The sequence below is a fragment of the Pleurodeles waltl genome, chromosome 6, assembly GCF_031143425.1.
Source record: "Pleurodeles waltl isolate 20211129_DDA chromosome 6, aPleWal1.hap1.20221129, whole genome shotgun sequence".
NCBI lineage: Eukaryota > Metazoa > Chordata > Amphibia > Caudata > Salamandridae > Pleurodeles > Pleurodeles waltl.
Genome location: NC_090445.1, coordinates 1,062,168,993 through 1,062,182,286, shown reverse-complemented (window position 1 = coordinate 1,062,182,286; position 13,294 = coordinate 1,062,168,993). Strand labels below are relative to the sequence as shown.

General features: G+C 44.4%; 1 protein-coding gene across 2 annotated transcripts in view; it reads right to left on the bottom strand.

The window, feature by feature from the left end:
* The window catches only part of HP1BP3 (heterochromatin protein 1 binding protein 3), a 707,156-nt gene that overhangs the window by 64,320 nt on the left and 629,542 nt on the right, over positions 1-13,294 (bottom strand). For both annotated transcript variants that reach the window (XM_069240026.1, XM_069240025.1), the window contains exon 11: positions 1,068-1,205. In XM_069240026.1, the coding sequence (XP_069096127.1) occupies positions 1,068-1,205 (138 nt within the window). The remainder of the gene's footprint in view (positions 1-1,067; positions 1,206-13,294) is intronic.

Sequence of the window (13,294 nt, the reverse complement as noted above, 5' to 3'; positions counted from 1 at the left end):
AACTGCTCCAAAGGTATATAGGACCCATAAGGCCAGAAGGCGTTCCCAAAGGGGATCAATACCTCTGCAAAAAACATCAAAAATTGGGGTGAAAAAGAGTGCCTGATCCTTTCCAGGGTGGCAGAATTCAGGGTAAGTCTGTCCAGGCTAGGATCTTGGTGTCTGCACTGCAGGTGGCAGCGGGTCTGGAGCTGGAGCTGGTGCTGGGTCTGATGGTTGTGCAGGCTTGGAGTCCTCCATGAGAAGTTACAAGATCTCCGGGTGTGAAGAGGAGTCCTGCGGAGAAGAGACATTTTGACAACTTCCCTTTTGGAGGAGTGGAGCTGTGTCATTGCTTCTTCCTATGTTTCTGCTTGGACAATTTCGAGGAAAGCAGCAACTCTGGAGTCCTCAGTTTATACTGCCTTTCAATTAGATGTCTGCCCGGAGCCCAGACCACTAACAGCTTGGCGTCTCGCTGCTTGACAGTGCTGACACCAAGATCAGCAGGCATTAGCGTATTGTCTAAATTCAACAACCAGATGTGCGGGTCCGTGATTAACATTTGTCCCTCGCAGTTCCTTCAAGTCTTAAACCCTGCCTATTTTAGGGGTGACTTCTTGTACGGCTCAAGATTCCCATCAATGGAGTGGGAAGGAGGAAGCTAGTGAGGGCACCTGAGGGGGCTGTTATGGCTCCAGTGATGTTACAATGGTGCTGCTTCTGGTGCTGAAGTTGAGCCAGCATCCCTAGCAGAGTGGAGAGCTGTTAAAGTTTCGAGATTAAGACTGATGCCTGGGATACTCAAAGGATGAGGAATTTGCCAGAAGTATCATCTATCAGAAGCTCTAGTGCGCGTTACTGGTCTTCCAATTCACTTGTGAAAGACCCCTCCACCCAATTGCCTTCAATAGAGTCAGATGCTGAGGTATACAAACACAAATAACTTGTAAATCCCATTCAGCCGAAAGGGAGGAAACTTGCATGCAAGTTTTACAAATCAGCACCTTCTATCTCACATAGACAGCATGAGGAGACCTACCAATTATCAAGGTAAATTTATTGATTAGTTAATCTTGATATCTCACCTTTTCTTTGGAGGTGGCTCGTCATCCTCTGATTCCTCGGATGAAGACTCTTCTTCCTCGGAGGACTCATCTTCAGAACCTTCTCCCTCCGATGATTCCTCGTCCACACGACGCCTGTCTGGAAAGAGAACATCTGGGCTGCAAGGGAAAAAGTCAAATGAAATACTACTTCAGGGACAATGCAACTGACACCTTAGGCAATTCTGAACTTTTATAACATGACAATCTATGGGTTAACACAAAAAGAAGTTCCTTTACTGTACATAACGATCAAAGAGCTTTGTGGCACATAGGTTGCCACTCTGAATTTTCTACCTGCCAAATCCACACTTTGAATTGAAATGTAAGGAAAATATTTTTGAGCTTCCATTTATGAATACAACAGGCGCAGGTGCCATTCAAACTAAAATGATCATAGTACTACTCTTCTTTTCCAATGGCCATTAGGATGAAATTCACCTGCATTACTTGGGAAACCTGAGCTGCCCTACCCAGTATGTTTTTTTCTGGTCTGCCTCTTGTGTTTCCTGGTCTGACCTGTGTTATTCCTTCATTGACATGTTCCACTTCATTGCTGTACTCATCTGCAGAAAATTCGGGAGGGCTGACAGTTGATTTCTCAAAATGAACCCCTTGACTAAAATGGGGATATATTTTCAAGAAACGGTCAATGGGATAGAGGTACGAAAAAATGATACAATGAAGTGTTTCCAAAACCTCAAAAGACCGTATCTTTAGCATGGGGCAGAAATAGTTGGGTCCCCAGAAAGTAAAAGTACCTATTTGTAGCAGTCTGTATCTCAAAAACTATCTGTCACAAGGCAAGAACATCTATAGAAAGGCTCTCAATAGACCAAATGGTTTACTAGTTCCCACATGAAACTAAACATTAAAGTTAAAGTACCAGGTCTCAGTGAAGTGTAGGCAGTGTCTATAAGCCAGGCTCTCTAGAGGTAGCTGTGATGAGCAGCAAAGGCTAATCTAGGAGACATGCAAGACTCATGCAATACCACTACAGTCACACAGCACTCGCACGCAAGAAAGAAAACTCTTGGCTGTACAAAAATAAAGGTACTTTATTTTTTGAGCACAGTATCTGAAAATACTAGCGAGACAGCCCTCCAATAGGAGGTAAGTAAATACAAAATATATATATATATATATGGAAAATGTCACTTACCCAGTGTACATCTGTTCGTGGCATGAGACGCTGCAGATTCACATACTGTGCATTATCCTGCCATCTAGTGTTGGGCTCAGAGTGTTACAAGTTGTTTTTCGTCGAAGAAGTCTTTTCGAGTCACAAGACCGAGGGACTCCTCCCTTTTGGCTCCATTGCGCATGGGCGTCGACTCCATCTTAGATTGTTTTCCCCGCAGAGGGTGAGGTAGGAGTTGTGTATATAGTAAATGTGCCAATGAAATGGAGTAAGTATGTATGTACATAATGTGTATAAGAATAGTATTTATTTACAAATTTACAATTTCGCAAGTTTCATCCAACTTATAACGGCTACAGGCTCCCGGGGAGGTGGGAGGGCGCATGTGAATCTGCAGCGTCTCATGCCACGAACAGATGTACACTGGGTAAGTGACATTTTCCGTTCGATGGCATGTGTAGCTGCAGATACACATGCTTTGCATAGACTAGTAAGCAGTAATCTCCCCAAAAGCGGTGGCTTAGCCTGTAGGAGTTGAAGTTGTTTGAAATAATGTTCGTAATACAGCCTGTCCTACTGTGGCTTGTTGTGCTATTAACACATCTACACAGTAATGCTTTGCGAATGTATGAGGCCTAGACCATGTGGCTGCCTTACAAATTTCTGTCATAGGTATATTCCCTAAAAAAGCCATTGTGGCGCCTTTTTTTCCTAGTGGAATGCGCCTTTGGTGTAATAGGTAGATCCCTTTTTGCTTTAATATAGCAGGTTTGAATACATTTCACTATCCATCTGGCAATGCCTTGCTTGGATATAGGATTTCCTGCATGAGGTTTTTGGAAGGCTACAAATAATTGTTTTGTATTGCGAAACTGTTTTGTTCTGTCAATGTAATACATTAGTGCTCTTTTGATGTCTAACGTATGTAAGGCTCTTTCTGCTACTGAGTCTGGTTGTGGAAAAAAGACTGGGAGTTCCACTGTTTGGTTTAGGTGGAAAGGTGATCTAACTTTTGGTAAAAATTTTTGATTTGTACGGAGAACCACTTTATGTTTATGTATTTGTATAAAGGGTTCTTGTATAGTAAATGCTTGTATTTTGCTCACTCTTCTAAGAGATGTGATAGCTATCAGGAAGGCTACCTTCCAAGTTAAGTATTGCATTTCACAAGAGTGCATGGGTTCAAATGGTGGTCCCATGAGTCGTGTTAATACAATATTGAGGTTCCACGAAGGGACTGGTGGTGTTCTCGGGGGTATGATTCTTTTTAATCCTTCCATAAATGCTTTGATGACTGGGATTCGAAAGAGCGATGTTGAATGTTTAATCTGCAGATAGGCAGATATTGCTGTGAGATGTATTTTAATAAAAGAGAATGCTAGGTTAGATTTTTGTAAGTGTAATAAGTAACTTACAATGTTTTTTGAGGAAGCATGTAGTGGTTGAATTTTATTATTGTGGCAGTAGTAAACAAATCTTTTCCATTTGTTTGCATAACAATGTCTTGTAGTAGGTTTCCTATCTTGTTTAATGACCTCCATACATTCTTGTGCAAGATCTAAGTGTCCAACTTCTATGACTTCAAGAGCCAGATTGCTAGATTGAGCGATGCTGGATTCGGGTGTCTGATCTGTTGTTTGTGTTGGGTTAACAGATCTGGTCTGTTTGGTAATTTGACATGAGGTACCACTGATAGGTCCAGCAGTGTTGTGTACCACGGTTGGCGAGCCCAGGTTGGTGCTATGAGTATTAGTTTGAGTCTGTTTTAACTCAGTTTGTTTACCAGATAAGGAGTGAGTGGGAGAGGGGGGAAAAGCATAAGAAAATATCCCTGACCAACTCATCCATAACGCATTGCCCTTGGACAGAGGGTGTGGGTACCTTCGCGCAAAGTTTTGGCATTTTGTGTTTTCTTTTGTTGCGAATAGGTCGATTTTTGGTGTTCCCCAGCGTAGAAAGTAATCTCGTAGGATCTGGGGATTAATCTCCCATTCGTGTGTTTGTTGATGATCTCGACTGAGATTGTCGGCTAACTGGTTCTGAATCCCTGGGATGTATTGTGCTATTAGGCGAATGTGATTGTGAATTGCCGAATGCCAAATCTTTTGTGCTAAGAGACACAGTTGTGACGAGTGTGTCCCTCCTTGCTTGTTGAGGTAATACATTGTCGTCATGTTATCTGTTTTGACAAGAATGTGTTTGTGGGCCATCAGTGGTTGAAATGCTTTCAATGCTAGAAACACTGCCAACAGTTCTAATTGATTTATGTGCAGTTGTTTTTGTTGAACATCCCATTGTCCCACCCTATCATAGAAGCATCTGTTGTGATCACGTATTGAGGCACTGGGTCTTGGAATGGCCACCCTTGGTTTAAATTTATAGGGTTCCACCATTGAAGCGAGAAGTGTGTCTGCCAGTCTATCAACACTAGATCTTGGAGTTGACCCTGTGCTTGTGTCCATTGTTTTGCTAGGCACTATTGTAAGGGCTGCATGTGTAGTCTTGCGTTTGGGACAATGGCTATGCATGAAGACATCATGCCTAGAAGTTTCATTACAAACCTCACCTGGTAGTGTTGGTTTGGCTGCATGTTGAATATTATATTCTGAAAGGCTTGTACTCTTTGTGGACTTGGAGTGGCAATCGCCTTTTGTGTGTCAAGTGTTGCTCCCAAGTACTGTTGTATTTGGGATGGTTGTAGATGTGATTTTTGGTAATTTATAGAGAACCCTAGTTTGTGTAGAGTTTCTATAACATATTGTGTGTGAAGAAGACACTGTTGTTGAGTGCTGGTTTTTATTAACCAATCGTCTAAGTATGGGAATACGTGCATGTGCTGTCTCCTTATATGAGCGGCAACTACTGCAAGGCATTTTGTGAATACCCTTGGGGCTGTTATCCCGAATGGTAACATCTTGAATTGGTAATGCACGCCCTGTATAACAAACCTTAAGTATTTCCTGTGAGAAGGATGTATGGGTATGTGGAAATAAGCATCCTTGAGATCTAACGTTGACATGTAGTCCTGTTTTTTGAGCAAGGGAATTACGTCTTGAAGTGTTACCATGTGGAGGTGATCTGATTTGATGTAGAAATTCAGGTTTCTGAGGTCTAATATGGGTCTCAACGTTTTGTCTTTCTTTGGAATTAGGAAGTACAGGGAGTAGACACCTGTTACTTTTTGATGGTTGGGTACTAGTTCTAGTGCTTGTTTTTGTAACCATGCTTGGACTTCTAGCTGTAACAGGTCTAAGTGTTGTTTGGACATATTGTGTGCCCTTGTGGGCACATCTGGTGGGAAATTTATGAATTCTATGCAATAACCATGTTGGATAATGGCTAGGACCCATGCGTCCGTAGTTATGTTTGTCCAGTTTTGGTAGTATGTGGTAAGTCTCCCCTCCACTGGTATTGAGTGTTGGGGGTTTGTGACATTGAAGTCACTGTTTAGCTTGGGGGGTTTTAGGGCTTTGGAATTGCCTTGGGAATTGTCCACCCCTGTATAACCCTCGAAACCCTCCTCTCTGGTACTGCCCCTGATAGGTGGGTCTGGCTTGTGAGGTGGAAGGCTCTGCGGTTTGGGAACGAAACCCCCCTCTAAACTGTGGTCTTCTAAAAGTGGCCCTGCTTTGTGGGGAGTAGAGCGCGCCCATGGCTTTAGCCGTGTCTGTGTCCTTTTTGAGCTTTTCAATTGCCGTGTCCACCTCCGGCCCAAACAATTGTTCTTGGTTAAACGGCATATTTAGCACAGCCTGCTGGATTTCCGGTTTAAAACCCGAGCTCCGTAACCATGCATGCCTGCGAACGGTTACCGCAGTGTTCACGGTCCGTGCTGCTGTGTCTGCCGAGTCCAGAGCAGACCTTATCTGGTGGTTGGAAATCGCTTGTCCTTCCTCAACAACCTGTTGGGCCGTTTTTGGTGTTCCTTGGGCAAGTGCTGAATTATATGGTGCATCTCGTCCCAGTGTGCCCTGTCGTAGCGAGCCAGTAGAGCCTGTGAATTGGCAATCCGCCATTGATTGGCTGCCTGTGCTGCCACTCGTTTGCCCGCAGCATCGAACTTCCGACTTTCCTTGTCGGGCGGTGGTGCGTCTCCTGATGATTGGGAGTTTTCCCTCTTTCTGGCTGCTCCCACGACTACCGAATCTGGTGTCAGTTGCTGTGTTATAAACACAGGGTCCGTTGGGGGAGGTTTATATTTCTTCTCCACCCTAGGCGTGATAGCTCTGCCTTTCACTGGGTCCTGGAACACCTGTTTGGCGTGCTTGAGCATGCCTGGGAGGATTGGCAAACTTTGATAAGAGCTGTGAGTGGATGCCAAGGTGTTGAATAAGAAGTCATCTTCTATCGGCTCCGCATGCATTGCTACATTGTGGAAAGTAGCTGCTCTTGATAACACCTGCATATATGCAGTGCTGTCCTCTGGTGGTGATGGCCTTGCCGGGTAACAATCGGGACTGTTGTTGGAGATCGGTGCATCAAGTGCCATGCATCCGGGTCATCCTGTGTCATCCCCATGTGTGTGGTGACTGCATTGGGGGTGTTGTTACCGGGGACAGCTGTGGTGAGTGCAGTGGAGAAGGCTGTGGCGAAAACCTTGGTTGTGGTGTTCTGTCTCTAGACACCTTTCCCTTTGGCTGCATTTCCGACTCCTGGAATGCTAGCTTTCTTTTTATTTTTATTGGAGGAAGAGTTTGAATTTTACCAGTCTCTTTCTGGATGTGCAGCCTCCTTTGAGTATGGTCTGGCTCTCCCATACTTAATTCCTGCTCAAATCTGTGCCCTTGCATTTGGCTGGAAAGTCCGTGCTCTCCTGTGTAGGAGCCTATTTTCGGCTCCGAAGGTTTCGGACCAGTCCTTTTCGGCTCCGAGAAAACCTTTTTTACTTTGGGCGTGTCGCCTTCTTTGTGCCGAGATGGTTCGGAGCTGGTATCTCGACCGGAGTTGGATGTCTTCAGCTGTGGGGAGGCCTTTTCCGGTGCCGATGGTTGGTCACCATGTTTTCGGGTTAAGCCATGGCCTGTTGGCGGTGGCATCCCCTTGGCCTTTATAATCTTGGAGTGAGGCTTGGCCAGGAAAGGTTTACTCACAGTTTTTTGCTGTGCCTTCGGCTGCTCATTTTCGGAGTCATCCGAGTCCGATTCTTGAATGGAGATTCTCTCCTCTTCCTTGACGTCGATCTGTTTGGCCTGTCTCTACGCCATCTGAAGTCTTCTGGCTCTTCGATCGCGTAGGGTCTTCTTCGATCGAAATGCCCGACAGGCCTCGCAAGTATCCTCCCTGTGCTCCGGTGATAGACAGATTACAGACCGAGTGTTGGTCTGTGTAAGGATACTTGGCGTGGCAATTCAGGCAGAAGCGGAAGGGGGTCCGGTCCATGAGTTTCGACGATGGACGCGGTCGGGCCAACCAGGCCCCGCTGAAGAGTGGAAGCCCCGAAGGGCCGCCGGAGCGCTTCTACAATCAGTGTCGATGTACGAACACTAAACCGGTACTGAGCGCAAACAATACCGTCGAATTTTTCGATACTTAGCTAACTTTCCCGATTCGAAATACGGAGCGAAGACGAACACGTCCGAACCCGATGGTGGAAAGAAAACAATCTAAGATGGAGTCGACGCCCATGCGCAATGGAGCCGAAAGGGAGGAGTCGCTCGGTCTCGTGACTCAAAAAGACTTCTTTGAAGAAAAACAACTTGTAACACTCCAAGCCCAACACTAGATGGCAAGATAACGCACAGCATGTGTATCTGTAGCTACACATGCCATCGAACACACATATATATATATATATATGGAAAATGTCACTTACCGAGTGTACATCTGTTTGTGGCATTAGTCGCTGCAGATTCACATGTTGTGCACATCCCGCCATCTGGTGTTGGGCTTGGAGTGTTACAAGTTGTTTTTCTTCGAAGAAGTCTTTTCGAGTCACAAGACCGAGGGACTCCTCCCATTTCGACTCCATTGCGCATGGGCGTCGACTCCATCTTAGATTGTTTTCCCCGCAGAGGGTGAGGTAGGAGTTGTGTATGCTAGTAATAGTGCCCATGCAATGGAGTGAATACGTATGTACATAATGAAGTTTAAAGTAATATATTTACAAATTTACAAATGTTCAAGATCAACTTCTAAACGGCTACAGGCTCCCGGGGAGGCGGGTGGGCGCATGTGAATCTGCAGCGACTAATGCCACGAACAGATGTACACTGGGTAAGTGACATTTTCCGTTCGATGGCATGTGTAGCTGCAGATACACATGCTGTGCATAGACTAGTAAGCAGTTATCTCCCCAAAAGCGGTGGTTCAGCCTGTGGGAGTTGAAGTTGTTTGAAATAATGTTCGTAGTACAGCTTGACCTACTGTGGCCTGTTGTGCAGTTAACACATCTACACAGTAGTGTTTGGTAAATGTATGAGGCGTAGACCATGTTGCTGCCTTACATATTTCGTTCATTGGAATATTTCCTAGAAGGGCCATGGTATCACCTTTCTTTCTGGTTGAGTGTGCCTTTGGTGTAATAGGCAGCTCTCTCTTTCCTTTAAGATAGCAGGTTTGAATACACTTAACTATCCATCTAGCAATGCCTTGTTTAGAAATTGGATTCCCTGTATGAGGTTTTTGGAATGCAACAAATAGTTGTTTTGTTTTTCGAATTAGTTTTGTTCTGTCAATGTAGTACATTAGCGCTCTTTTGATGTCTAATGTATGCAGTGCTCTTTCAGCTACAGAATCTGGCTGTGGGAAGAACACTGGTAATTCTACAGTTTGATTCAAGTGGAACGGTGAGATCACTTTTGGTAAAAAATTTGGATTTGTCCGTGGAACTACTTTATGCCTGTGTATTTGAATAAATGGTTCTTGTATGGTAAATGCTTGAATTCACTCACTCTTCTTAGAGATGTGATGGCAATCAAAAATGCAACTTTCCATGTTAAGTATTGCATTTCACGAGAGTGCATGGGCTCAAAAGGTGGACCCATGAGTCGTGTTAAGACAATGTTGAGGTTCCATGAAGGAACTGGTGGTGTTCTTGGTGGTATAATTCTCTTTAGGCCTTCCATAAATGCTTTTATGACTGGTATCCTAAATAATGAAGTTGAGTGCGTAATTTGCAGGTAAGCTGAAATTGCGGTAAGATGTATCTTTATTGAAGAGAAAGCTAGCTTTGACTTCTGCAATTGTAGTAAGTATCCTACTATATCTTTGGCAGATGCGTGTAAGGGTTGAATTTGATTATTATGGCAGTAATAAACAAATCTTTTCCACTTATTTGCATAGCAGTGTCTAGTGGTAGGTTTCCTAGCTTGTCTTATGACCTCCATACATTCTTGTGTGAGGTCTAAGTGTCCGAATTCTAGGATTTCAGGAGCCAAATTGCTAGATTCAGCGATGCTTTATTTGGATGTCTGATCTGTTGTTTGTGTTGTGTTAACAGATCTGGTCTGTTTGGTAGTTTGACATGAGGTACTACTGAGAGGTCTAGTAGTGTTGTGTACCAAGGTTCTCTTGCCCATGTCGGTGCTATTAGTATGAGTTTGAGTTTGAGTTTGTTTTGACTCAATTTGTTTACTAGATATGGAAGGAGTGGGAGAGGGGGAAAAGCGTAAGCAAATATCCCTGACCAGCTCATCCATAACGCATTGCCCTGGGACTGATCTTGTGGGTGCCTGGATGTGAAGTTTTGGCATTTTGAGTTTTCCTTTGTTGCAAATAGATCTATTTGTGGTGTTCCCCAAATTTGGAAGTAAGTGTTTAGTATTTGGGGGTGAATCTCTCATTCGTGGATCTGTTGGTGATCCCGAGAGAGATTGTCTGCTAACTGGTTCTGAATTCCTGGAATAAATTGTGCTATTAGGCGAATGTGATTGTGAATCGCCCAATGCCATATTTTCTGTGTTAGGAGACACAACTGTGTCGAGTGTGTCCCTCCCTGTTTGTTTAGGTAATACATTGTTGTCATGTTGTCTGTTTTGACAAGAATGTGTTTGTGGCTTATTATGGGTTGAAATGCTTTGAGCGCTAGAAATACCGATAACAGTTCTAAGTGATTTATGTGAAACTGTCTTTGCTGTATGTCCCATTGTCCTTGGATGCTGTGTTGATTGAGGTGTGCTCCCCACCCTATCATGGAAGCATCTGTTGTTATTACGTATTGTGGCACTGGGTCTTGGAAAGGCCGCCCTTGGTTTAAATTTGTACTGTTCCACCATTGAAGCGAGATGTATGTTAGGCGGTCTATCAACACCAGATCTAGAAGCTGACCCTGTGCTTGTGACCATTGTGATGCTAGGCATTGTTGTAAGGGCCGCATGTGCAACCTTGCGTTTGGGACAATGGCTATGCATGAAGACATCATGCCTAGTAGTTTCATCACTAGTTTGACTTGTATCTTTTGTTTTGGATACATGGTCTGTATCACATAGTGAAATGTGTGAACTCTTTGTGGACTTGGAGTGGCAATCCATTTTGCTGTGTTGATTGTCGCTCCTAAGTATTGCTGTGTTTGACACGGCAGAAGGTGTGACTTTGTGTAGTTGATCGAGAAACCTAGTTTGTGGAGGATTTGTATGACATTTTGTGTGTTGTGAACACCGTCTTAGCGTGTTGGTTTTGATTAACCAATCGTCTAGGTACGGGAACACATGTATTTGCTGCCTTCTTATATGTGCAGCTACTACTGCGAGGCATTTTGTAAAAACTCTTGGTGCAGTTGTTATTCCGAATGGCAACACTTTGAATTGGTATTAGAACATTGGAATGCTGGGGGCTCCATTGAAAACAATGGAGTGCTGTGGGCTTTTACTGGCCGGTAAAAGCCCGCAGCGCCAACATTCCAATGTTCGCTTTGTTCACAGCAACAGCTGTGAACAAAGCCTCACGGAGCCCGAGGGGATTTAAATCCCCTCGGGCTCCGTGAACATTTTTTTTGTTTTAATAGAACATTCTGCCCTGTGTGGCAGAATGTTCTAATAGCCTTAGAACCCGCCGTAGCGGGCTCTACCGGCTATTAAAGTCCCTCTCCCTTGTTAAATGCCCGAGCCGAACGCGGGGAGCGGGCCTTTAATAGCCGGTAGAGCCCGCTACGGCGGGTTCTAAGGCTATAATGTATCCCTTGGAATACAAACCTTAGGTACTTTCTGTGTGAAGGATGTATTGGTATATGGAAATATGCATCCTTTGGGTCTAGTGTTGTCATGTAGTCTTGTCGTTTGAGCAGTGGGATTACGTCTTGTAATGTAACCATTTGAAAGTGATCTGATTTGATGTAGGTATTTAATGTTCTGAGATCTAGTATAGGTCTCAGAGTCTTGTCTTTTTTGGGTATGAGAAAGTACAGGGAGTAAACTCCTGTTTTTATTTGTTGTTTTGGTACTAATTCTATTGCTTCTTTCTGTAGCAATGCCTGAACTTCTAGTCCTAGAAGATCTATATGTTGTTTTGACACATTGTGTGTTTTCGGTGGGACGTTTGGAGGGAATTTGAGAAATTCTATGTAATAACCATGCTGGATAATTGCTAAGACCCAAGTGTCTGTTGTTATTTCCTCCCAATGTTTGTAAAACTTGGTTAGTCTCCCCCCCCACGGGTGTTATGTGTTGGGGATTTGTGACCTTGAAGTCACTGCTTGTTTGGAGGAGTTTTGGGACTTTGAAACTTTCCTCTATTCCTTTGAAATTGTCCCCCTCTATATTGTCCCCGAAAACCTCCCCGCTGATACTGGCTCTGGTAAGTGGGCTTTGTTTGTGAGGTTGTGGCTTCTGTGGTTTGCCCTCGAAACCCTCCTCGGAATTGTGTCTTTCAAAATGTGCCTCTGCTCTGTGTGGAGTAGAGTGCGCCCATGGCTTTGGCCGTGTCAGTGTCTTTCTTAAGTTTTTCGATCGCAGTGTCCACCTCCGGCCCAAACAACTGCTGTCCGTTGAATGGCATATTCAGCACAGCTTGCTGTATCTCTGGTTTAAATCCTGATGTACGCAGCCATGCATGTCTCCTTATTGTTACTGCTGTGTTGAGAGTTCTAGCAGCTGTGTCTGCAGCATCCATTGCTGACCGTATCTGATTATTGGAGATACTCTGTCCTTCTACTACTTGCTGCGCTCTTTTTTGGAACTCCTTGGGTAAATGTTCAATAAAGTGTTGCATCTCATCCCAATGGGCCCTATCATATCTGGCTAACAAAGCTTGCGAATTTGCAATACGCCACTGATTTGCTGCCTGTGCCGCCACCCTTTTGCCTGCAGCATCGAATTTTCGACTTTCTTCATCTGGAGGTGGTGCATCTCCTGAAGTATGAGAGTTGGCTCTTTTGCGCGCTGCTCCCACTACAACAGAGTCTGGTGTTAGCTGTTGTGTAATGTACACTGGGTCTGTTGGTGGCGGTTTATATTTTTTATCTACTCTTGGAGTAATGGCTCTCCCTTTAACAGGCTCCTCAAACACTTGTTTGGAGTGTTTTAGCATTCCGGGTAGCATAGGAAGACTCTGATATTGGCTGTGTGTAGACGACAGTGTATTAAAAAGAAAGTCGTCTTCAATGGGCTCTGAATGAAGGCTGACATTATGAAATGCCGCTGCTCTTGACACCACCTGTGCGTAGCCTGTACTATCCTCTGGTGGCGAAGGTCTAGCTGGATAGCATTCAGGACTGTTATCTGACACTGGTGCGTCGTAAAGGTCCCATGCGTCAGGGTCATCTTGACTCATTCCTGTATGAGTTGGGGATTGCATTATTGGTGGAGTGGCTACCGGTGATGGTTACGGAGAGTGATGTGGGGATGGTGGCGGTGTTACTTGTTTAGCCACCTTTGCGTGTGGCTGTTTGTCCTTGTCTTGGAAGGCAAGCTTGCGTTTCATTTTGACTGGAGGAAGAGTGCTGATCTTCCCTGTATCTTTTTGAATAAAGAGCCGTCTTTGTGTGTGATCTGGCTCTATTGCCTGTAATTCCTGTCCAAATCTATGTGTCTTCATTTGTGTGGACAGTCCTTGTTCCTCAGTGTAGGAACTTGTTTTCGGTTCCAAGGCCGGATTTTTCGGTACCGAAACCTTTTCGGCTGCTTTTTTCGGCTCC